Genomic DNA, 26,872 nt, shown 5'->3' with positions numbered 1-26,872 from the left:
GATAAATATTAATTAAAATGACAATGGTTCAAGACAGAGTAATAATCTTAAAGGCAGCATGACCTAAACAGCAAGTGACCTACAAAGGCATTTACATAAGGCTGTCAGCTGATTTCTCAACAGAAACACTGTGGTAAAAAGTGAATGGCATGAAGTACTCAAGGTAATAAAAAGTGAAGATCTAAAATCAAGACTACTCTATCCAGCAAGGCTATCATTCAAAATAGATAGTGAAATAAAGAACTTCCCAGACAAAAAAAAAAAAAAAAAAAAAGGTAAAGGAGTTTAACACCACCAAATCAACATTGCAAGAAATGTTAAAGGGACTGCAGTAATAATAAGAAGAAATAGAGAAACATAGGCATAAAGTATTAAAATGGTAATAAGTACGTACCTATCAATAATAACCTTAAATGTAAATGAATTAAATGCTCCAACAGGGTAGCTGAATGGATACAAAAACATGACCCCCAAAATGACTCACACAGAATGAGAGTGAAGGGATGGAAAAAAAATTTCCATGCAAATAGAAAAAAAATAGCCTTGGAAGCAATATTCCTATCTAACAAAATAGGCTTCAAAATGAAAGCCATAACAAAAGACAAATGAAGGTCACTACATAATATTAAAGGGGTTGAGACAACATGAGGATATAATGCTGGTAAACATATATGCATCCTTGATCAGAGCCACAGTTTGTTTTTTAATAGTTTAAACATACCATTCTAGCATTGATGTGATACCAATTTAATGATAAAGAGTATGAAAGACCATCAAAAGTGTGAGTAGCAGTCACACTATGAACTCTTATGTAGACAGTGAAATAAATCCATTGATTTATCAAGCAAACAGCAATCTCTTGCCTCTGGGCTAAATTGAATTGTCTCTCAGGTGAAAATAAGTAAATGATCTTGGCTTCCATTCTCTGTGACCTTGTCATGCAGGGTCAGCTGTGTTATTGACTCACCAAGATAAGATCTATGAGAGGATGGTCATTGTGGAGGCATCTGAATTCCTCCCCAAATGGTTGATGATAGAGACTAAAGTTCTGTTCACAGGCAAGACAGCAGGAAGGTGTGAAGCATCAGTCTTCAGCCAGAATTAGGCCTCCAAACGAAGAATAATGACAAATAAACATAACCATGCTCCTCCCAGCCTAAGTTTACACACACTGAGAGACTGGAGAGGAGGAGTTATTTATAAATCCCTGTACCTGCTCCTCAGGCATATTTCCCTCTTGTTACTCTCACCTCTAAGCATACTGTTTCCCTGGGAAATAATGTTCTGGACAGAAAGGAAAAATTTTCCAGACTCACTGTTTCCAACAGACCAGGTTACAAGTCATGTGAATTCAGTTTTTTTCCCTTTACTCCTTCTCCATGAACTCTCCTCTCATCCAGATCTCTAAATCTCCTAGCATCTCATCTCTACTCTGAATTAAGTGTTCTTCAAGTCTAAGACAGAGCCAGTGGTTCTCAACCTTCCTAATGCCAAGACCCTTTAATACAGTTCCTCATGTTGTGGTGACCCCCAATTTCATTGTTACAAATTGAACATAATTAAAGCATAGTGATTAATCACAAAAACAATATGTAATTCTATATGTGTTTTCTGATGGTCTTAGGCGACTCCTGTGAAAGGATGGTGACCCACAGGTTGAGAACCACTGGCAGTAACCTGTCTGGAATAGATCTCTATCTTCAGCACTGATTGTGGTGTGGGCACAGTTCTGGTATCTCTAGAAAATTTCTGTTCTCCTTTTCAACAAGGTGAAAGCTGATTCTTTAGACAATAAACCTTGGGCACTATACTTGTTGGCCTCCTAACATTTTTGTTATAACAATAAGGGATTTTGTACTTCCATCACAAGTTAAGACTGTCATTTGGTCCCTCATTATAAAAGTAATTGTTTGCCCTAACCGGTTTGGCTCATTGGATAGAGCATCGGTCTGCGGACTCAAGGGTCCCGGGTTCGATTCTGGTCAAGAGCATGTACCTTGGTTACAGGCACATCCCCAGTGGGGAGTGTGCAGGAGGCAGCTGATTGATGTTTCTCTCTCATCGATGTTTCTAACTCTCTATCCCTCTCCCTTCCTCTCTGTAAAAATCAATAAAAATATATTTTAAAAAGGTAATTGTTAGTTCTAAAAGAATATTTAGATCTTTGTATGCACTATAAGCTTAGTGATCTGCCCAAAGTTAATATCCAAGTAAGTGATGGGCCTTTATTATAATTATGTCAGATGCTTCTAGGGCAGCAGTTCTCAACCAGAAATGATTTCTCCCTGGGGCTATTTAGCAATGTCTGATGGGATGACACTGAACATCTATAATATACAGAAAAGCACCCCCTGACACACACACCAAATTATTATCCTGGCCCCAATGTTAGCAGTGACAAGGTAAGAACACTTGTTCTAGGCCAGCACCTCTCCATTACACTGTACATACAAATCACCAAGGTTTGTCGTTCAAATGAAGATTCTGATTGATCAGGTCTCCAGGGGCCCAGGGACCTCATTTCTGACAAGTTCCCAGGTAGTGTTGATGTTGTAGGTCCTCCTGGTCTGTGAACCACAGTGTGAGTGGCTAGGCTGTGGCTCTGTGTCAGAGTCAGGTGTAAATCCTTTTAGGTCTTCTGAACCAAAAAATCATCTTTGCATATAATTTTGAGGGAATAGTGTATCCACTTATTCCAGAGGTCATGATAAATTCTGTGTTTGTTTCTTATGTATAAGGACCCTTAGTGACACAAAACAATGCACTTCTGAAAAGACTTTGTAGCAGGCAGAATAAGGGCCTCCAAAAGATGTCCACATCCATACCCCAGTACCTTCAAATATAATATATTTTATAACAAGGGAAAGATTAGGGTAGCAGATGGAAGAGGTTTGTTAATCCACTGACTTTAAGATAGAAGATCAGCCAGGCTCATCCAGGGGGGACTAAAGTAACCACAGTGATTCTGTTAATGTTGAAGAGAGAGAAAACAGAGTTGGTCTCAGAGACCTTTTGAAAATGCTACACGGCTGGCTTGAAGATGGAGGAAGGAACATGAACCAAGCAATGCAGACAGCCAGCACTGCTAACAGGCATCAGAGAGAAACAGATTCTCCCCTGAGCCTCCAGGATCTCACCCCTGCACACATTTTGATATTAGCCACTGGAACTCATTGCAAGCCTCTGATATCCAGACTGTAAGAGCATATATTTTTTTTGTTTTAAGCAACTAGTGTAGAAATACATTACAGCAGCTTTAGGGTTCTAATATAGACATTTATTCAATAAAACTTGTTTAACAGAACTGAGTTTAAGCCTCTTTAGTCATTAGTTTCCCTTGAGTAAGGGCATTTTCTGTTAAAAACACACATAAAGTAGAAAAGGAATTTTAACTAGATTTGGAGATCCCCCGCCCCCCAAAGCTGGTACAGTGAAGGCCTCACTGCATAAACATAAACTGACTGTGCTGCCTCTGTGGCATTAAGATTTAAGGAACAATGGGTGACTTCTATTTCTCCATCGACATAACTACTAGAGGCCCAGTGCATGGATTATTGCACCGGAGGGGGTCCCTTGGCCTGGCCTTCGCCCTCTCACAATCTGGGACCTCTCAGGGGGTGTTGGAGAGCCAGTTTCGGCCAAATCCCCTCAGGCCAGGTCGAGGGACGCCACTGGTGCCCGAGTCCATGCACCGGGCCTCTAGTATGCATATAAGATCTTTGGTTAATATCTTCCCACCTTCCCCTCTCCCCCCTTTCCTTTGAGATTCATCATTCTGTTCCATGTTTCCATGCCTGTGCATTGCGTATCCATCCCCTGGTGGTCAGTGCACATCATAGCTACTGGTCAAATGGTCAAACTGTCCAACAGTCACTTAGGCTTTTATATGTATAGATAGTAACTTTTTAACTTAGCACCCTATATCTTTGCCTGGAAGTTGGTCTGTCCTTAATTTTTATTCCCTGAACGCATACCAGAATTCTTCATTAAAAGTGGAGAAATCATGACCACTGAGGGAAAAGGCTGAGTGTGGGGTAGGAATTCCTGCCAATTGTTCCAATAGAGAAAGTAAACGGGCAATAAATCCAAGAATATATGCAGTCTTGCCAGGAATAAAATAATTCAATGTAACACTATATAGTATTCCCATTTAGCCTTATTAAATTTTTTTATGTGAATACCCAGTATGAGAGAAGATACTGCAATTTATGTCTCACGAACTGCTTTTGCAAAGTACCATCTACCTCCATTGGTTAGGATCTTTTCAATAAATACAAAACATGTTCATATATACCACATCTTAGAAATTTGATGCAAACACTCTCACTTCACTGCATGGCCCTCACACCTAATACCTTATTTCCATCTCCATGAACATTAAAACTTCTCAGATATGTTTTCATTTTACTGCAAACATTTTATGCACCTCACTCATCCTATGGTGTCATCCAACTTTATAGGCATACCTATCACTTAAGTGTCAACTATGGTCTTTGTAGTGCAGATTCAAATAAATACATCCTTCTTATTGTATTAACTAAGTTAATTACACATTAGTTACTAAGCAAGAATATAGATACAGTGATCTCTTGTCTCTGGGCTAGACTGATTAGGGTCACAGTGACTCAGGTAAATGTTGTGAGGTTCCATCCTCTCTGACCCTTTCCTGATGTACCTACTGGCCTCTCAGGCTCACCTGGATGGGTCTCTGACAGGAAGATCTCTGTGTGGAAGTCTCAATTGCTCCCTGGATGGTTGATGATGAAGCTCTGCCCCACATGACACAGCAGGAAGGAGTGAAGCATCAATTCCTGAGCCAGCTTAGGAATCAAAAGCAACAGCCATACCCTGTCCCCCAACATTGTTCAAGCCTAGGATGGCACAGGGGAGATATTTACAGCTCTCTCTATACCTGCCCATTAGGTACATTTCCCTAGTGTTATTCCAACTTCTAAGCAAATGATTTCCCTCTGGGCATGTGGAATAAACAGAAAGATATTTTTCTTAATGATTATCTGGTCACAAGTGACCGGGTTTTAAGTCAAGTAAACTCACTTTTTATGACTCTTGTCTTGACCGCACATCTTTTCTGGAAGTCTAACCACCTAGCTATCTTCTGTCTAATTTCACATTTTCTACAAACGCTGATTTGTGTTGGTAAACAGATCTGATATCTTTGGAAAATAGCGCTTCTCCTCTTCAGCAAGGCAGAACTGCATTCCTCTGAGATGCAATCCTGGCTACCACACTCTTAGGCTTCCTGATACATTTGTCAAAATAATTAGGGATTTTATTTTTTTATCACAAGTTAAGAGCTGTCATTTAGTGCTTCATAAAATATTTATTAATTAGGAGTGATACATTTGAATATTTTTATGCCACATGACCTGAGCTTATCATTTTATAAAAATTATCTGATTTAATTTTTAGGAAATCCATTCCATGAAGTAGGATTATTGTGAACTCTCTTCCCCATTGCATAAATGGGCCTCCAAGGAGTTTACTAATCTGCTCAAAGCTCAAACTGATAAGACCTGGGGTTTTTATTAGAATTCTGTCAGGATGTTTGTAGTTTTCACTGTGGGTTAAGGTTCCCAAACATTTGCCTCAGGGGCCATTTGGTAATGTCTGTGGGAAACTGATATTACCGATACTACTCGAAACAAGTAATTGTCCTGACTCAATTGTCACTATGAAAAGGTGAGAACAACTGGTCTAGACCAGCACTTCTCCAACTTCACTGTGCATTTGAGTCACCCAGGAGTCTAGTTTGAATGTAGAATCTGAATTATCAGGTCTTGTTGGGCTTGAGATTCTGAGAATCAATCAATCTCCTGTGTGATGTTGATGCCACAGGTCCTGCTCTGAGGACCCCTCTTTGAATAGCAAGACTGTGGTTCTGTGTTAGAGTCAGGTGCAGGTAGTTTTAGATATTCTGAATAAAAAATCGTCATTGAATGTAATTTTGAAGAAATAGTGTATTCACTCATTCTGGAGGCTGTTATAAATTCACTATTCACTTATTTCCTATAAGGATTAATGAATGACATCATATGCTATACTTCTGAAAAATGTCTTCTTCAATTCTTTTATATGTATCCTTGAAAAATTAAATAATATATATACATTTTAAATTTATCTCTATTGTTGAAAGTATTACAGATGTTCCTCCTTTTCCCCCACATTAGCCCCCTCCACCCGTCTCTCCCAGCCCTTCACCATACTATTGTCTATGTCCATGTGCTAGGTATATCCTATATAATAAAGAGATAATATGCAAATTGACCATCACACCCTCACACAAGATGGCTGCCCCCATCTAGGCACAGGATGGCCAGCAGGGGAGGGTAGTTGTGGGTGATCAGGCCAGCAGGGGAAGGCAGTTAGAGGTGACCAGGCCAGCAGGGGAGAGCAGTTGGGGATGACCGGGCCTACAGGGGAGGGAGGGCAATTAGGGGTGACCAAGCCAGCAGGGGGGGCAGTTGGGGACAACCAGGCCAGCAGGGAAGGGCAGTTGGGGGTGACCAGGACTGCAGGGGAGGGAGGGAAGTTGGGGGGGGGGACCAGGCCTGCAGGGGAGGGCAGTTAGGGGTAACCAAGATGGCAGAGGAGGGCAGTTAGGGGAGACCAGGCCTGCAGGGATTGGGCCTAAACCAGCAGTCAAACATCCTCTGAGGGATCCCAGATTGGAGAGGGTGCAGGCTGGGCTGAGGAACACCCCCCCCAAGTGCACGAATTTTATGCACTGGGCCTCTAGTATGCATATAAGTTTCCTGGTTAATCTCTCACTGCCCTCCCCAAACCCCCACCCCACCTTCCTTCTGAGATTTGTCAGTCTGTTCCATGCTTCTATGTCTCTATATCTTGTTAATCTGTTTATTTTGTTGATTAGACTCAACATATGAGTGAGATGATGTGACACTTGTCTTTTTCTGACTGACTTATTTTGCTTAGCGTAATACTCTTCAGTTACCTCCATGCTGTCTCAAAGGGTAAGAGATCCTACTGTTTCACTGCTGTATAGTATTCTATGGTGGAAATGTACTGCAGTTTTTTTATCCACTCATCTACTGATAGGCACTTGGGCTGTTTCCACATTTTAGGTACTATAAATTGCTCGGCTATGAACATAGGGATGCATACATTTTTTTCTGATTGGTGTTTCAGGTTCCTTAGAATATATGGAAGTTCCATTTTTAATTTTTTGTGGAAACTCCATACAGTTTTTCACAGTGGCTGCACCAGTCTGTATTCCCACCAGCAGTGTACTAGGGTTCTCTTTTCTCCACATCCTCACCAGCACTTGTCATTTATTGATTTGTTGATGTTAGCCATTCTGACAAGTGTGAGGTGATACCTCATTGTCCTGCTGATTTGCATCTCTCTGGTGATTAGTGACTTTGAGCATTTTCTCATATGTCTCTTGGCCATTTGTATGTCCACTTTGGAGAAGTATCTATTTAGGTCCTTTGCCCATTTTTTAATTGGATTGTTTGTCTTCCTTTTGTTAAGTTGTATGAGTTTCTTATATTCTTGGCTATTAACCCTTTATCATATGGAAAATATGTTCTCCCATACAATGGGCTTCATTTTCATTTTGTTGATGCTATCTTTTGCTATGCAGAAACTTTTTATTTTGATATAGTCCCATTTGTTTATTTTCTCCTTAGTTTCCCTTGCCCTAGGACATGCATCAGCAAACATATTGCTACAAGAGATATCTGATATTTTGCTTTCTATGGTTCCTTCTAAGATTTTTATGGTTTCACAACTTACATTTAAGTTTCTTATCCATTTTGAGTTTATTCTTGTGTATGGTGTAAGTTTGTGGTCTAGTTTCATATTTTTGCATGTTCCTCTCCAATTTTCCCAACATCATTTATTGTAGAGACTGTCTTGACTCCATTGTATGCTCTTGCCTCCTTTGTCAAATATTAATTGAGCATAACAGCATGGGTTGATATCTGAGCTCTCTATTCTGTTCTATTGATCTATATGCCTATTCTGTGCCAATACCAGTCTGTTTTGATTTCAGTGGCTTTGTAGTATAACATGATGTCTGGCATTGTGAAACCTCCTACTTTGGATTATGAATACGTTAATAGCAGATCAATAAAAAGAAAAGCAATGTCTACACGAGGATGCCAAAAAGTAAAAAAGATGGTTATCAATAAAGCAGCAGCTCTCTATTTCTGTTCATCAAAGAGTTAAGTCCTTAGAGTCAAGATATCTGGAAGGAAAAAGGTTTACTATTTAAACATAGAAATGATAAGCTGGAGGCAAGCAGCCGAGGAGTGATGCTCATAGATGGAGGCACCTGACCCTCTAGAGCAGAACTTCCACATCTACTCATTAAACATATTTTTACTCTCATTCTCTTCTGTAAGATCATTCAGCCATTGAGGACAAATGTAGAAATAAAACTTTACTGAGTTAAAATTTACACAAGTGGTAGTCTGTTTGCAGAGATGTCCCCCATTCTTTGTCTGTTTCCATGTCTTCAGCAATGTGATTGTAAGCTCCTCCCACCCAGAGCTGTAGTCTTCTTCTCCACCTTTGAATCTGGGTTGGACTTAGGATTTTTTTAGTTGTTCTGGTCAAATAAATATGGTGGGAGTGACAGTGCGCTTTGCCAGGCCTTGGTGCATTTCCACTGTTCACACTCAGAACCCTGGCTGAGCCATGTGAGCAAACCCCGGGGGTCTTCCAGAGAAGGAGAGGACATGGGGACAGAGCTCATTTATTCCAGCCAAGTCCTCCCTAGATCATTCACCATAGCTGAGTCCCTAATACATTAGAAAGCCCAGCCAAGGTCAGCAGAGACACCCCTGCTGACCCATAGCTGACCCATAGATGACCCATAGCTGACTGCAGCCTCATGAGGAGACCAGCAGGGATCAGAACACCTCCTCACTACACAAACCCATTGGAAAATAAAGGAATTAGGAATTGTATTAAATAATTTGCTTTTAAGATGGCTTACTATATAGCAATAGTGAATTGATCCTATAATCAAAACAAACAGAACTGAGGGAAATTATAGTAATCTGCTACTTCTTACTTTTGGCTTTTGGATATTAGAGGACAGCATTCACTATCATTCTGTTATTCAAATGCATTTCAGATAACTGTATAGAAGTGCCTCCACTGCAATTCCCTTCCAGGTAATCAGGGCAGGGTAGAAGGACATGCATGTTTGTGCCGGAAAATTTGTGATTTTTATTCACATGACTGGGCAGAATTTTAACTCCTATGTGATTCAACCTTTGATCATAAAAATAGCATATATTCCTGAGTATAAAGCAGATATATGTATTGTATGATATTGAGATTGTTCACTCACTGTCCCTTCAGTGGGTTTGGAAAATAGTTTAGAAAAGGGTAGATATTTCATTTAAAGCACTAGAAGGAGGCACATTTGTAGGGATCACATTGAAATTTTTCAAACAGAAACAGGAAAATAACTCAGAAAAAAAATGAACATAAAACACTTCACGCTTTTCTTCACTCAAATAAATAAGTACCCTTACACATGGACCTCATATTTTATATTTTATTTTTAGTTGATGTTTTAAAGAAAAAGGAATGACTAAAGAGAGAGAGAGAATGGGAGAGAGAAAGAGAGAGAGAAGAACATCAATGCGAAAGAAAAACATTGGTTGATTGCCTCTAGTATGCACCATGCCTGGGGAATGTAACCTGCAACCTAGATATTTGCCCTGACAAAGTATTGAGCCCACAGCATTTTTGGTGCACGATTAGACACTCTAACCAATGAAGCCACTGGGTAAAGACCATATTGCACAGTTTGTAATTGATGTCTAGAATTTTTGTATAGTAATAAATTATATGGCTGTTTTTGTTTCATTATATTTAAGGTCATCTCTAACTCTAACCATATAAGATCAGTCTATTTATTAAAATATATATTTCCATGTAGATTCTTCTTGGACACATGTATTTGATAGTCGGTTTTTGACGGTAGATATGGTAGGCATGTGGACACACAGCTGAACAAAAGAATGAAGAATATAAAACCAGGAGACCAGCTGTAAAACATACCGACATGTTGAAGTCTACATTATCAAAAAGAGTAGTAAAGGTGGTGCTATAGAAAATAATGGTGAACATATAAGTGAAAACTGTGGTCTCAGATTTCCCTCTACAATAAAATTATGCAAGTGACCTAAGTAGCCAAGTGTAGTTTTTTTCCATAGGGGAAATATAATTCATGGCCATATTTTCAGGGAAACAATAGAAAAATTACTAGGAATATGTCATAAGAGAATAAATTATGCTAAAGTAATTCTTTGGAGAGTGGCTACAGTGTTTGGACAAGTTCAAGCCTGGGACTAATGAGAGGGCATGATCCTCTTGTGGCAAAGCCATGTGCAAGACCCAGCACATTAGGCTTTTATTTTATAGGATGGTGTTTGGCCAAGACTTGCCACAGGTGAGTCTTTAATAGACACTTCAAAGAAGACTAAACTGGAAACTGAGGGGGAAGTGTTTTCTAGGCAGAAGGATCAGCCGGTGTAAGGGCCTGAGGAATATGATTGTTTCAGAAAATCAAGACACAACATGAGCCAGTGTGTCAAGGGAAATAAGCAAGTCAGAGCAGGAGGATAGATGGGTATCAGAGAATATTAAGAAACAAGGTGGCTGTGTGTTGCTGTTGAAACTTCAAATCACGGAGAGTGCCTTGTGCACACTATGTAAATCTTGCACTAAGTAATCTGGTTGCAAAAGCATTCTGTGAATTGCAAAGGATCACCTCCTTAGTACCTTATCTTGATATTAAAGTCACCTTGGAATATATCAGTCCAGGCAACGCTGCTCTAAGGACTGCTCTCAGTTTACATGGCAAACACACACACACATACACACACACACACCATGGCCTCCTCATGTGTGTTATTTCCATGTCCTTCTCACTTACTCCCACACTATGTAGGCTATGCGTAGACACAAGTCAAGCTGTCCAGATTAAGGATCTTTTTCAAAAAGAACTTAGAAAAGTACCCAGATATTCCTATCATAAGCCTCCCATGGACACATGTGCCCTTGACTGGAATTGAACCTGGGACTCTTCCGTTCGCAGGCCAACGCTCTATCCACTGAGCCAAACCAGCTAGGGCCCCAGTGATTTTTATGGCAGACAAAATGCAAGGTTTCTTTGGACCCTGGCAAAAATATTGGGATCAGATTTCACTTTTCTGTTTTTCTCTAAAAATCCTAGTTTTTAAAAAATGCCATATTTATCTCAGAAATACCAATTCAGTGGTTCCTTTTTAAATTAATAGACTTTTAAAAAAATTAAATTATTGGGGTGACATTGATCAAAAAAAATTGTTTAAATAAACATTAGAAGCAAGAGAGCAATAAAATGTACATGAGGAAGAAAACAGATCCAATTATCTCAGTTGGTCCCTGAGAGACAATGAGGAAGAAAAGTCTTCTTTGGATTCTGGCTGCTTTCCAAGTATACCCCCTTGACACTAAGCAAAATGAACAAAGAAAAATAAATAAAATTGTCCATGAAACTAACGTAGTTGTAAGTATATGGTGTGAAACACCTTACAGATTGACTATCCCAAGTGAAAACTGACCAAAAAATAAAACAATAACTCACAAAAGTAAATACACAAAAACAACACAGGTTGAGTATTTTTAACATCAAGCTGTAGAAGACCATTTGTTGTTTTTTTCCTGTGCCTCTTCCACATATTTTTGACCAGTTGGTTTTTATGTGGTGGATGGCAGATGAGACAAGGCCCCTTTCTCACTTTTCTTATGTAGCATCTTTGTTTCTCTTTGACTTTAAGTTTTGATCTCCTTTTGACAAATCAATGGGCTCAGTCTAATTCTGGTTCTGGTCTTCATCCAATGTGCAAAGGCCTCCAGGACATGATCAATAAATCCTGCACACGCCACGACAGTCCATCCTTCTAACTGAGTGACTTTCTTCATATGATTTAAGCCTGAGCACATTGCCATGCAAACCTTTATTTCATTGTACTCTGTCTTCACCATCACGGTGCCAGATCCACACAAGCAGGGCTTCCCCTGTTTTGTTCACCTTTGTATTTCACAAAAGCGACTATATGTGCACTTATGTAGGAACACATTTACCTAAATGTGAAGTTATGAGATGAAAGGAATGACAGGGAGAATGGAACCTGGTCAAACAGAAGTGATTTCCAAGCAACTGAATTCAATGAAAAATGAATAGAAGGCCCCCTCTGCAGGATGGGCCGCCGAGGCTGCAGTTGGGGTGGTGGTGGTGGAGGCAGCAGGCCCAAACAAGATGCTCCAACTCACTTCCTTGCAGCTGTCTTCAAAGGAAAAATCACTAGCACTGTGCTCTTGGCACAAAGTCAAACATTGATTTTTAAAAACTAGTTTATTTTAAAAACTATGGAGTGTGTCGCAAGTTTGCATGTCCTCCTTGCCCGGGGGCCATGCCAATCCTCTCTGTATCATTCCATTTGCAGTATATGTATTGCCCAAGTGAGCACTCTTGATTTTTTTAATATTGAAATTTCTTCATTTTCTTTCCTTAGGTTCTTAAGTCATTGCCTGAATCAGAACCTGGCTTTTATTTATTTTTAATATTAAATATGCAGACATACTTTAAGCACCTTTCTGGATAACTAGCTCTATAGTGGCAAAAATTGAAAATCTTTCCATTGATGTTAAGTCCCTATTTAAAAAATATTGCATTTGCTATTTGCTTTTTTGTTTAATATCCTCATTTCCTCCCTTCTGCCTTTGTCTTCTATAATGAGTATAGAAAATTTGTGGAATGAAGCAGAAAAGTACCTCAAAACACACTTTTCTTCCTGGTTTTTGGATCTAATTTCTAAAGAATGCTATTTTAAATATTTATTTACATTCTTTGAACACCAGGTAGCCAAACCAATAAGGAAAGTTAAATCTCTGTTTATGGCTTTTGCATCTTTAGTGTTACTCCCACCATCTCCTCTGATTCCAAGGATCTACACCTTTATGTAGACATGCCATTATCCCATGGCCAACCCTATGAATTTAAAGATGTAAATTACAGCTTATTTATTGGTCTTGTCTAAATAAATTTACAGGATAGGGTAGCAGTTCTGAATTCTAGTCTTGAGACCACTGAAGCAACCATTTGATGAGGTGTACTATGATCAAACACTGGAAAATTTAGGGAGTCGTCTTTGGTTTCTTTATTCAAATGAATATAGTCATAAGAAAGTATCTGTCTCATAAGAAAACCAGTGTTAAGCAAATAATCACCACCACTCTTAACTGAAGGGGGGAAAAAGGATTTTTTAAAAATCAATATTATCATACAGTACAGTTCTTAATGAAATGGATTGTGAAACAATCTGGAAACTTCATGTGTTTTTCCCTATATAAGAATACCTTTCCTGACTTGGGAGTGGTGGTCTTCAGGAAAATAATTGCCCAGAACATAATGACTCCTCATCAGTGTCATGTAACACATGAATAATGAAATGCATTAACAATATTCACAATGTTATTGCTTCTGAATATAAGAACTATAGGATTAAGCCTTAAACATATATGTACATCAGGTTTAACATGCTTGAGACTAAAACTTAGGGTTGAAAATTTGATCGGGGTCCTTTGCTAAGATAAAAGTACCAGTTCTTGGCGTGTTCTCTCCCACATATAGTACAACACTTCTTTAAGACTTACCCCTAAATGCTCCCTGCTTATGGACAAAGAGCTACGGAGGAGTTTGAGTTACCAGCCATTATCTGTACTTAAGTCTTTTAAAGAAAACAGTGCACACATCTTAGCATTATACAGAGATCAAATTGAGGCTGTTTCTCATTACTTCATTTATTGTCTTCGAAGGCTTGTATCCTTGATAGAGTTAACACTTATTTGAGGAAAATTCCCAAAGCCTCTCTTGAGTTGACACTGCTCCCCCCCCCCCCCGTTTTTTTCTATTCTTTTCTCATAGATTTATCATTCAAATATAAACTCTTTCTTAGACTTAATGAAAGGCTGCTTGCAGCTTTCTTAAATTAAGTCAGTAAGTTCATACCTAGATTTTTTTCATTTGAATGAAATATATAAGATGAACAGTTCAATAGCATGTGGCTTCATGGCCACGTTTATTTGTGATGTGGTTCTTATTTTTAGCAAGCAGGGAGGGTGCCACATAAAACCTGGTGTAGTTCAGAGAAACCTTTGCACATCAGTTACATATACTTTTCCAGTCAGTCTGCCATTTACATGAACTGTTCTGTATTAATGACTGAGCATGGGCATTACCACAGTTGTACCATCTTTTTTAAACTACATTTTTAGGACCACATTTTCATTGCAGTGAGATGCTCCCTGTAATTTAATGGTCCTTAGTGTACTAACTGAAGGCAAGATACTCTGAACAGATGCTCGTGAATTTTGAATTTTCTACTTCTTGAATATTTTTCAGTTTTGATGTTTGCTGAGTGGGTATGTATATTTTGTTTAATTTTGCTTTCACTTGAAGTTCTACATTTTTGAGAAGATCAAGCAGAAATAGAAATCCATTGCAGATGTATATATATGTATATATATACACATTATATATCTACACTAATAAAAGAGAAAAAATGGTAATTGGCGTATGACGCTACCCTTTTCATTGGCTAATCAGGGCTATATGCAAATTAACTGCCAACTAAGATTGGCAGTTAACTGCCAACAAGATTGCGGTTAATTTGCATATGTAGGCACAATGCAGGGAGGCTAAAGGGAAAGCAGGAAGAAGCCCCCTGCCACTGACAGTGATGGGAAACCCAGGGGGGAGCTAAGAGCTGGGGGGCAGGGCAAAGGCGGCCCTGGTGGAAGTGACAGTGTGCTTTACCAGGACTTGGTGCATTTCTGCTGCTCTCCTTCAAAACCCTGCCCTCACGCATGTGAACAAATCCAGGTGGGCCTGTCAGAGAAGGAGAGGACTTGCAGACAGAGCTCATGTATTCCAGCCAAGTCTTTCCTAAATCAGTCACAGTAGTAGCTAAGCCCCTAATACATTAGAAAGCCCATCCAAGGTCTGCAGAGGCTCTCCAGACGACCTATAGCTGACTACCGATTCATGAGGAGACCAGCAGAGATCAGAACATCTCTCCACTACACAAACCCATTGCAAAATAAAGGAATTATATTAAACCATTTACCTTTACGATGGCTTTCTATATAGCAACTAGACGTCCAGTGCAGAAATTTGTGCACGGGTGGGGGTCCCTCGGCCTGGCTAGCAATTCAGACCTATCGGGGGGCCACCTAGCTAGAGGAGGAGGGACCCTGGGAGGTTGGCCAACTGGCTCTGCCCACATTGGGTTGGGGGGGACCCAATTGAGGCTGGGGCTGGCTGGGAGAAGGGCAGTAGGAGGTTGGGGGAGGGCTTATTGGGCCCAGATCTGGCCGGTTGGCTACCACAGTGCACATCATAGCAACCCGTCTTTTCGGTCATTCCGCCATTTGGGTTGCTGGGCATTTATATACATAGATAGTGAATTGAAACTATAGTCAAAGAGAACAGAACTGAGGGAAATTTTAATAATCTGCTACTTCTTACTTTGGGTACTTCTACTGATATTTGAGGACAGCATTCACAATCATTCTGTTATTCCAATATACTTTAGGTAACTGTATAAAAGTGACCACTTCCAGGAAGTCAGGACAGGGTGGAAGAACATGCATGTTTGTGCAGAAATTTTGTGGGTCTTATTCACATGAGTAGGCAGAATTTTATCTCCTGTGTGATTCATCCTTAGATCATAAAGATTGAAGATATTCCCAAGTGTAAAGGAGATATATATTGTATGATATTGAAATTGTTCACTCACTTCCCTTTGGTGGATTTGAAAACATTTAGAAAAGGGCAAATATTAAAGGAGTCACATTAGTAGGGAGCACATTTAAAGTTTTCAAGGAGCCCTGGCCTGTATGGCTCAGTTGGTTGACCATTGTCCAATGCACCGAAATGTTGGTGGTTCTATTCCCAGTCAGAGCACATGTCCAGGAGGTGGGTTTGATTCCCTGTTTGAATGCTTATGGGAGACAACTGATCAATGTTACGCTCTCATATAGATGTTTTTCTCTCTCTCCTCTCTCTCTCTCTCTCTCACTTTAAAAATTTCAATGAAAAAGAAAGTTTTCAAGCAGAAATAATGAAATAGTTCAGAAAAAAATTCATGATACACCATGTAATATTTCACTCCAGTGAATAAGGAGCCTTACAAATGGAAAGCATATTTCACACTTTATTGAGTAGATGTGGGCCATGAAAAACATTTTTGTACAGAAAGAAAATTGTATGCTTATTATTGCTTAATCACATTTAAGGTCATCTCTGACGCTAACCATATTAGATCAATCTACTTATTAAAATGTATATTTCCTTGTAGACTCTTCCAGAAAAAAATGTGTTTGATAGTCAATTTTTGCCAGTTCCTATAATAGGCATGTGAACATAGAGCTGAATAATAGAATGAAGACTATAAAACCAGGAGACAAGTTATAAAACATGCTAGCATGTTAAAGTCTACATTATCAAGAAGAGCAGCAAAGGTTACATGTTAAACTCTACATTATCAAGAAGAGCACCTATAGAAAATAATGATGAAATAGAAGTGAAAACTGTGGTCTCAGAGTTACCTCTAAAATGAAATTATGCAAATGACCTTAGTAGCCAAGTATAATTTTGTCCATAGTAGTAGTATAATTCATAACTATTCTTTTATGAAAACAATAGAAAAATTACTTATAATAAAATATGTCATAAAACAATAAATCATGCTAAACTAATTCATGTTAACCCATGAGATAAATGAGAATTTCCAAATACATATAGTCAAAATATTGGTTTTATTTGAGTCAGACTTCTGGCTCTGAGGATTTGCACCCTGCATTCCTGGTTAATTCTTGAGCCTAGTACAATTGGCCCTTGAAAAGCTTATCTGCCAAGGAGTCTTTGAAGGGCCTTCTTTATGTCCTTGTTCCTCAGACTGTAGATAAAGGGGTTCAGCATGGGTGTGACCACAGTGTACATCACCGAGGCTGTTGCACTTGAGTGTGCATTGTGGGAAGCAGCAGAGCTGAGGTAAACTCCTAGGATTGTACTATAAAATAAGGAGACAACTGAGAGGTGAGAGGCACAGGTAGAAAATGCTTTATACTTCCCCTGAGCTGAAGGGATTCCTCGTATGGAGGAAATGATCTTGGAGTAAGAGTAAAGGATCCCAGCAAGGGGACCAACACCTAGCAGACCAGCTGAAAAATACATTACAATGTTGTTAAGAGACGTGTCAGAGCAGGCAAGTTGGAGCACCTGATTGAGTTCACAGAAAAAGTGGGGGATTTCCAAGTCTGAGCAGAAAGACAGTCGCATCACCATTAAGCTTTCTAACAAGGAATGCAGTGCACACATGATCCAGGACACCAAAACCAGCAGTCCACAGAGCCAATGGTTCATGATGACTGTGTAGTGCAGGGGGTGGCAGATGGCCACAAACCGGTCATAGGCCATCACGGTCAGGATAAAATTGTCCAACACTGCAAAGAGTATGAAAAAACACATCTGAGTGATACAGCCTTCATAGGTGATGGCTTTGCTCTGTGTCTGGATGTTCCACAGCATCTTTGGGACGGTGGTGGAGGTGAAACAGATGTCTACCAAGGACAGGTTGCAGAGGAAGAAGTACATGGGTGTGTGGAGGTGGGAGTCTGAGCTGATGGCCAGGATGATGAGCAGGTTTCCAAACACAGTGATCAGGTACATGGAGAGGAAAAGCCCATATATGAGGGACTGTAGTTCTAGTGCCTGTGAAAGTCCCAGAAGAAGAAATTCTGAAATTTTTGTACCATTGCCTGGTTCCATGTTTTTCAGTTGACTACCAGAAAATAGAAAAAAATGAATAACTAATTTTCACATTAGCAAGCATTAATAACTGAGAATGAATGACACATTTATATTTTAGAGTCAGGAAAATAATTTCCATTATTGGTGTGATCTGGTCCCCATTATGATATCTTTATTGGTATTTGCCATTAGAATTTCCTTTTCTACCATCAACCTGTTCTTCCAACATAATGTATATGGCTGTTTTATTGAGGATCTCTTTCATGCATTTGAGGGATATAGAGTGACTATGTACCATTCTTTAGGCACCATTCAGAGTATGGGCTGCTGAAAAACAAAGTCTCTACACATTAACGATTGAGGATATAATAAAATAAATATTAACAAAATATATTCAATGGTGCAGCTCCTATAAAAAAGTAAATCACATCAAATTGAAAGAGTATAGAAGGTGCTTTTTTTTAATAGACATTAGCCAAGGTTAGCCAAAAAATGACACTTAAACAAATATCTCAAAGACGGCTAACTAGGAGATGGAGGGAGAACTGTTTGCCAAGCCGAAGGGAGAGCCAGTGAAGGCCCTGGGGAAGAAAATTGTTTAGAAAACCAAGGATCAAAATGATCCAGTGTGTCAAATGAGATGAGAAAATCAGAGCAGGATCAGAGATTATATCAAAGAATATTGAGAAATAAGGAAGCCTGTGTCTTGGTGTTGAAACTTCAAGTCACAGAGAATGCCTTGTGCACAATGTGTAAATTTTGCGCTTTATTAATCTGATCGCAAAAGCATACCATGAATTTTAAAGGACCTTCTCCTTGTTACCTTCCCTTGATATGTTAGTCACATTGGAATATATCAGTCCAGGCACCTCTGCTCTGAGGACTGCTCTCAGTTTACAGGGCATATTTGTGCATGCGCGTGCACACACACACACACACACACACACACACAGCACAACATGCCATGGCCTCTTTATTTGTCTTATTTCCATGTCCTTCTCACCCTCACACTATGTAGGTTATGATACGATAAAAGTCAAAGTGTCCAGATTAAGTATCTTTTCCAAAAATAATTTAGAAATATTACTTAAATATTCTTATATTAGGTCTCCCATGAGCAAATAAGCCTGGGGTTTCATACTGCCATGCCTTTTTTTTTTTTGTCTTAACTACGTTAAATAAACACAGAGGGAGAGAGAGCAATAAAATGAACACGAGGAAGAAAAGCGATCTAATTAGCTCAGGTGGTCCCTGAGAGACTGCCAGCGTTCTTGGTCTGGCATCTAGAAAGGTTCAAGAAATCTGGAGAAGGTTGTGCGTAGATTAAATAGGAGTCCAGAGATGAAATGTAATTTTGAAAGGCATTTGGGGGTCGGAGGAGCTTAGTTTAAAGGAAACTAAGATCTCCTTGTCTCAGGACCCCATGCTTTTTATTAACACAAATTGTCCTGAGGCGAGGTGGAGATAGACACTTCAAAGGGTAAGGGATTTATATACAGAGGCATTGTCAGATTTGGGGGAATTAGCCTATGGCTGTTCAGGTGCTTGGCCAGTAAGAGGCAATAACATGTAGATTAAGATGCCCTGAGCTGTCTGGCAGCCAACAATCATCCCTTTTCAGGTTTGGGGAAATGCCTTCAGCCATTCCCAACAGGTGACTACTGTGTGGCTCAACCCTGTTGAGTCCCCAAGTTCCATCAACCTTTTGATGAAACTCTTGCAATTATGACATGCTGGAATTGGCTTCCAGCAGAGACAATGAGGAAGAAAAATCTTTGGATTCTGGCTGCTTGCCAAACTTAATTACACCCTTTTGAGGTCAAACAATAATAACAAAGTAGAAAAAATAAATTTGCGCAATTTGTATTTATAGATATGTGGTGTGACTGCCCCAAGAGAAAACTGACCAAAAATAAAATAATAACTCACAAAGGAAATATACAAAAACAACAAAGGTTGAAAATTTTTAACATCAAGCAGAGATGACTGGTTTTGCCTCTTCTATATTTATTTGATGAATCAGTTTTTGTATGGTTGATGGCTAATGAGAGAAGCCCCTTTCTCATTTATCTTATGTGGCATCTCTGTTTTTCTTGGACTTTGGCTTTTCATCTCATTTTTGACAAATCAATGAGCACAGTCTAATTCTGGTTCTGGTCTTCATGGAACATGCAAAGGCCTCCAGGACATGATCAATAAATCCTGCACACGCCACGACAGTCCATCCTTCTACACTGAGTAACTTTTTTCGTATGATTTATGCCTGAGCACATTGTCATGCAAACATTAATTTCATTGTACTCTGACTTCACCATCACAGTGCCAGTCCCAGACAAGCAGGGCTTCACCTGTTTTGTTCACCTTTGTATTTTCACAAATGTTTGTGAATATATGTGCACTTATATAGGCACACCTTTAAGTAAATGTGAAGTTATGAAATGAAAGGAATGACAGGGAGAATGAAACCTGGTTAAACAGAGTGAATTCCAAGCAACTGTATTAAAGAAAATTGAGTGGAACATCAAAAACTAACCAAAACAAGATGTAATAAATAGCAATAATTTAGGGTTACCAACATAGGTTAGTAATTAAAATTGGCAATGGCATAAACATAGAACAAAATCTATAATGTTTCTAGAAATTGTGGCAAACAGCAGATGCTCCACTATTATTTATTGAATGAATCAGGAATTAGGTGTCTGTATATAAATACATTGAACCCATGGTAAGTTACATTTCAATATATTCGGAAGGACAGAATTGTTGAATAAAAGCTGGAAAAATATTGACCTGGAAGAAAGTGAAGTTGTTCCCCTACCTCAGTCACTTTACAAAAATTCAGAGAAATTACCTACTCACTGTTAAGTATAACCAATTCAGGTGAAATGATAAAAAACTGCATAATAACATATATCGGTGGGCCAAACCATTATAATTAAGTCAGGAGACTCAGAAGTAATAAGAGAGACATGTTTAACTAAATAAAACATAAAACATTGTTATGGCCGAAACATCCCCCAAAGTCCATGGAGAAATAATAACTTATACTTATGAAAATCCTAATTTTTATTTTAAATTTCATAGAATTTATTAGGTTGACATTGAATAAAAAAATTATATAGGTTGCAGTTATACAATTCTATATATCATAAGTATATGGTATTGTGAGTTCATCATCCCAAGTCAAATCTTCTATTACCATTTATCTCCCCATTACTTTCTTCTGCCTCTCCCAAAATAATAATGATTACAAGTCATTTAAAAGGCTGATAGAATAATAGGCATAAAAATAATATTCAAATTAACAGGACCATTAAATATATGAATCTTTAATCAAAGTCAGAAATAGCTCAGAAAGCAATAAAAAAATTCTTTCACATCTGTCAGCCTGGGGAAAAACTTAAGAAGGTGTCACATTGACCATGGTTAGAACTTGCAAACAAGTAGCTACGAGGTACTCTATTTTCTTTTCTGGCAGAACAGTAAAGTGTTACAACATTGGGAAACCAATCTGAAGACAGATATAAACATTACAAGTGCATATATTCTTTAAGTCATGGTTTCTCAGTCTCTGCACTATTGACATTCTGGGCCAGATCATTGTCTGTGTTGTGGTCTCTCCTGTGCATCCCTGGACTCTACCTACACTTTCCATGTGACAGACCGAAATGTCTCTGGATATTGCTCAATGTCCCCTGGGGAAAAACACTGTTAGAGAACCAGAATTTTAATGTAACAATTCCAAAATATTTTCGTATAACTGTTATAATAGCAATTCATTGAGAATGTATATGGAAGGCTTCCATGTGTAAATAGCACAGCCACATCATAAAATATTATGTAAACACGGTAATAATGAATTGGCATCACACTTGTTGATTGGAGGGAAGACTATAAGGTATTGTTGAGTAATAAGGAAGAGTGGGCACATGGAAAAAAAGACTGTACAACATAAAAATAAATTTTCTAACGGGCACAGGATACTATTTGTGCATTTGCGCAAATGTACACTAATGTGTATGTATTCAAAGCAGAAATGACAAGTTATTTTTTAAAGCTAAGAATTTATGGAATACAGATTATCAGCAGGAATGCAATTAGTGGTTACAAAACAACTGTGTGAAACGAAATTAAGTGAGAATCAAATTAATTTATATAAAGACAGGACACAATAAGTCAATAATATCAACATGGACCACTAATTCTGTATTAAATTTCTAATAACATGGAAATAAAAGAATAGCATAGAAGGGCTTTTAATTTGGGGGGAGAGCAGCATCTAAGTTACAATTTCTTCTTATATAAAGATATTGGATTCAAATATGCTAATGGAAGGTGAAGGTACTCTTTAGTAAATACAAAAGAAAATGCCTTCCAGAGGATGGAAGAAGATGATGCAAATTTATGCAATAGAGCTAACCACAAAGTCCAAAAAGAGCAATAAGGAATAACGGAGATGTGAAACAAGTTGGTAGTATGTGTATGGGATGATTTACTAACACTAAGTACATAAAGTAACATTCACCTTCATTTTCATTGATAGCAAAGATTCACATGTGAAAAATATAAAAGTAACAGCTGAAATTTTTTCAGTAAGCAAAGCAAAAAATAAAAAAGCAATAGAGAGAATACAATATGACTGAGTGAAAATTTGAGCTCACAATATCAATAAACCTGACAATTCCCTGCATATACATATATGAAGGTACTCAATGACAAATGATGAAGCAGGTGAAAGAAATGTCCAATTCCTTGTTTAGAAGAATGCAATCAAAAACAGGAATAAAAACATGCTGGTCCCACTGTACAAATGTCAAGACTTGTACAGAAAATTTATAATAGACAAAACAAATCAATAACTATCCCACAAATATATTCATGTCACAGGTAATGAAGTAATTGCAAAGTTAAGCTATTTAGCATACCTCCTTTCATTTATCAAATAAATTCTTTTTCATGTGAATTCAATGCCAGAGTGACAGAAGACAGTGTGAATGTATGTCTCATGAACTACTGTTGCAAGATAATATTTGCAAGAAATATATTGGAAAATATCTTTCTCATCATATGGAAATGTAGTGGAATAGAGCCCCTGATAAAAATAAAGAAGAACTGCCCTCACTTTACTGGACATCCCTCCATACCTAGCACTCTACCTTCCTACTCCCTTTAATTGCAATACTCATTGTATACTTTCTACTTTTATTTGAAATACTTTATGCCTCCCATTGCCACCTCTAATTGGGCTTCCATCAGTTAATTGTCATCAATTACCAATGTGTTGCTGAATTCAATGTTCATTTCTCCTTTTAGCATCATTAGTTAATCATTAATTCGTTAATCATGCAAATCAGCAACCATAGGCTGATGGCTGTTAAGAGACCTCAGATAAATGTGCTTGGCTTTGATCCTTTCTGACCATTTCCTGTTGTACCTACTTGACCTCTGGACTCACCTGACTGGAAACTCTGAGGGGATGGTCTGATGGGAATGACCAACCTACTGGATGGTTGATGATGGAGACTGAAGCTCTCTGCCCAGACAAGACAGCAGGGAGGAGCAAGCACAGGTATCTTAGACAAACGTGGGACTCCAAAAGCAACAACCAGGTCCCATGCAGCTCAAAGTTACACATGATGAAAGACTGGAAATGAGGCATTATTTACAGCTCCTTATAGCTGCTCATTAAGTACATTTCTCTCTTGTTACTCCAACTCCTAATCATATGATTTCCTGGTGGATCTGGACAGGATGGAAAGTTTTTCTGAAGATTCTGAGTTCCCAAAAGACCAGCTTAGAAGGCAAGTGAATCCATGTCTACTATCTGGTCCTCACAAAATCTGTTGGCTTTCAGAGGACTAACCTGCCAGCACATTATCCCAACCCTGATTTAAGATATTTCTTGTGTGGATTAGAAAACTTAAATCTCCAAATACTGACTTGTGGTAAGGACAGAGACCCACGACATCTACATAAAATTGCTACTTTTCTTTTCATCAAAGGGGAGAACTAAATTCCTTTAATATAAACTTTGAACATTACACACTGGGCTTCATGACACATTAGGAAAAATAATTTGGCATTTCCACCTTATATCACAAGTTGAAGCTATCATTTAGTCCCTCACTGTGAAATGTTTGTGAATTATAGGAAATATATTTAGATTATTTTCACTATAATCTAAATATGGAATAAGAAAATAAGTAGATTCTTCTCTGTAGTCTCCAGAAGAAACTTAGCCTCGCAAATATCTTCATTTTAGCCCAATGAGACCTATTTCCTGTTTCTGATCTCATGAATTGTAACAGCATAAATGTGTTTGTTTTAAAACTCAAAGGTAGAAATTTTACAATGGCATTGAAAAGTAAATATAAACATTTATCCAATGAAATTTTATTCAGAAGACTGAGATTACGTGTCTGAATTCATTCATTTAATATACTCTAGGTAAAGGAACCTTGTGTTGTAATCCCCCTTAAGTAGAAGTAACTTATAATCACTTGGAGATATTCTGCCTCTTTATCTGGTAGAGAATTTCTTATTGTATAAATGTAAATGTGCTTCAGATTTTAATGTTTTTGAAGCATTAAAATAGGAAAAGTAATTCATCATTTAAGTTCATGTCTATCATTTACTTGAAACCTTCATGTCTAAATTTCTACATCTTTTCATTTTATATCAATTCTAATATTCTTTCTCTTTATTTCTATACTCTTCAACTTCCTCTTAAGTTTCTTTTCAACATAAAACATGAGATTACAAATGAACCTGTGTTTGTGTCCATATACCTGTGTACGTTACTTTGTAATAATTATGTATATGAATAAACACACATACATACACAGACTTCAACTTTGAACATTTTATTTGGGCTCAGCAAAATATATCCACATAAAGTCTACATTATCAAGAAGAGCATTAAAGGTCACATGGTAAAGTCTACATTATCAAGAAGAGCACCTATAGAAAATAATGATGAAATAGAAGTTGAAAACAGTAGTCTCAGAGTTACATTTAAAATAAAATTATGCAAATGACCTTAGTAGCCAAGTATAATTTTGCCCATAGTGATAGTATAATTCCTAATTATTCTTTTAGGAAAACAGTAGAAAAGTTATTTATAATAAGATACTAGTATGTCATAAGGGAATAAATTACTCTAAACTAATTCATGTTAACCCATGACATAAATGAGAATTTCCAAATACCTATGGTTGAAATATTGGTTTTATTTGTGTCAGAACTTCTGGCTCTGAATATTTGCACCCTGCATTCTTCAGCCTAGTTCAATCGGCCCATGAAAAGCTTACCTTCCAAGGAATCTTTCCAGGGCCCTCTTTATGTCCTTGTTCCTGAGACTGTAGATGAAGGGGTTCAGCATGGGTATGACCACGGTGTAAATCACTGAGGCTGTTGCACTTGAGTGTGAGCTATGGGTAACAGCAGAGCTGAGGTAAACTCCTAGGATCGTACCATAAAATAAGGAGACAACTGAGAGGTGAGATGCACAGTTAGAAAATGCTTTATACTTCCCCTGAGCTGAAGGGATTCTACATATGGAGGAAAGTATCTTAGAATAAGAGTACAGGATCCCAGCAAAGGGACCAACACCTAGCAACCCAGCTGAAAAATACATCACGATATTGTTAAGAAAGGTGTCAGAGCAGGCAAGTTGGATTACCTGATTGAGTTCACAGAAAAAGTGGGGGATTTCCAAGTCTGAGCAGAAAGACAGTTGCAACACCATTAAGCTTTCTAACAAGGAATGCAGAACACTCATGATCCAGGACACCAGAACCAGCAGTCCACAGAACCGGAGATGCATGATGACAGTGTAGTGCAGCGGGTGGCAGATGGCCACAAACCTGTCATAGGCCATCACGGTCAGGATTAAGTTGTCCAACAGTGCAAAGAGGATATGAAAATATATTTGTGTGATGCAGCCTTCATAGGTGATGGCTTTGCTCTGTGTCTGGATGTTCCACAGCATCTTTGGGATGGTGGTAGAAGTGAAACAGATGTCTACCAAGGACAGGTTGGAGAGGAAGAAGTACATGGGTGTGTGGAGGTGGGAGTCTGAGCTGACAGCCAGGATAATGATCAGGTTTCCAAACACAGTGACCAGGTACATGGAGAGGAAAAGCCCAAACATGAGGGGCTGCAGTTCCAGTGCCTGTGAAATTCCTAGAAGAAGAAATTCTGAAATTTGTGTACCATTGCCTGGTTCCATGTTTTTCAGTTGACTATCAGAAAATAGGAAAAAATGAATAACTAATTATTATATTAGTCAGCATTAGCAATTGAGAATAAATGACATATATATTTTAGAATCAGGAAAATAATTTCCATTGTTGGTGTGATCTGGTCCCCAATAAGGTATCTCTATTGGTATTTGTCATTAGAATTTCCTTTTCTACCATCAACCTGTTCTTCCAACATAATGTATATGGCTGTTTTATTGAGGATCTCTTTCATGCATTCGAAGGATATAGAGTGACTATGGACCATTATTTAGGCACCATGCAAAGTATGGGATGCTGAGAAACAAAGTCTCTACACACTAACGATTGAGAATATAATAAAATATATATTAACAAAACATATTCAATGGTGCAGCTCCTATAAAAAAGTAAATCACATCAAATGGATAGAGTATAGAGGTTAGCCAAGGCTTGCCAACAAATGACACTTAAACAAATACCTCAAAGACTGCTAACTAGGAAATTGAGGTAGAACTGTTTGCCAAGCCGAAGGGATAGCCAGTGCAAAGGCCCTGCAAAAGAAAATTTTTAGAAAATCAAGGATCAAAATGAGCCAGTGGGTCAAATGAAATAAGCACATCAGAGCAGGATCAGAGATGATATCAGAGAATATTGAGAAATAAGGATGCCTGTGTGTTGGTGTTGAAACTTCAAGTCATTTTATTAATCTGGTTGCAAAAGCATACCATGAATTTAAAAGGATCTTCTTGTTAACTTCCCTTGATATGTTAGTCACATTGGAACATAT

The 26,872-nt window shown here is 38.3% G+C and overlaps 2 protein-coding genes, 1 non-coding gene and 1 pseudogene across 3 annotated transcripts; all 4 read right to left on the bottom strand.

Annotated features, from left to right (window-relative positions):
- Positions 1-26,872, bottom strand: part of LOC132234517 (adhesion G protein-coupled receptor E2-like) — a 674,172-nt pseudogene that overhangs the window by 186,599 nt on the left and 460,701 nt on the right.
- On the bottom strand, positions 12,412-12,518 carry LOC132236251 (U6 spliceosomal RNA). The gene has a single exon (XR_009453212.1). It is a non-coding gene; the product is annotated as a U6 spliceosomal RNA (small nuclear RNA).
- LOC132234173 (olfactory receptor 7A5-like) lies at positions 16,958-19,887 on the bottom strand. Its single transcript, XM_059695217.1, has 2 exons — positions 19,871-19,887; positions 16,958-17,909 (listed from the first exon to the last, which is right to left on the bottom strand). The coding sequence occupies exon 2, from the start codon at positions 17,879-17,881 to the stop codon at positions 16,958-16,960; it is 924 nt and encodes a 307-aa protein (XP_059551200.1). The 5' UTR covers positions 17,882-17,909; positions 19,871-19,887.
- On the bottom strand, positions 25,170-26,099 carry LOC132234172 (olfactory receptor 7A5-like). The gene has a single exon (XM_059695216.1). It carries the CDS (start codon positions 26,091-26,093, stop codon positions 25,170-25,172), a length of 924 nt encoding a protein of 307 aa, XP_059551199.1. The 5' UTR covers positions 26,094-26,099.

The sequence above is a fragment of the Myotis daubentonii genome, chromosome 5 (genome assembly GCF_963259705.1).
Source record: "Myotis daubentonii chromosome 5, mMyoDau2.1, whole genome shotgun sequence".
NCBI classification, from domain to species: Eukaryota; Metazoa; Chordata; class Mammalia; order Chiroptera; family Vespertilionidae; genus Myotis; species Myotis daubentonii.
Note: the sequence above shows the minus strand (reverse complement) of the source record. Positions and strands in the feature narration are given on the sequence as shown.

Coding starts and splice junctions, on each gene's coding strand:
- LOC132234173 (XM_059695217.1), bottom strand. CDS start 17,881: ATGGAACCAGGCAATGGTACAAAAATTTCAGAATTTCTTCTTCTGGGA.
- LOC132234172 (XM_059695216.1), bottom strand. CDS start 26,093: ATGGAACCAGGCAATGGTACACAAATTTCAGAATTTCTTCTTCTAGGA.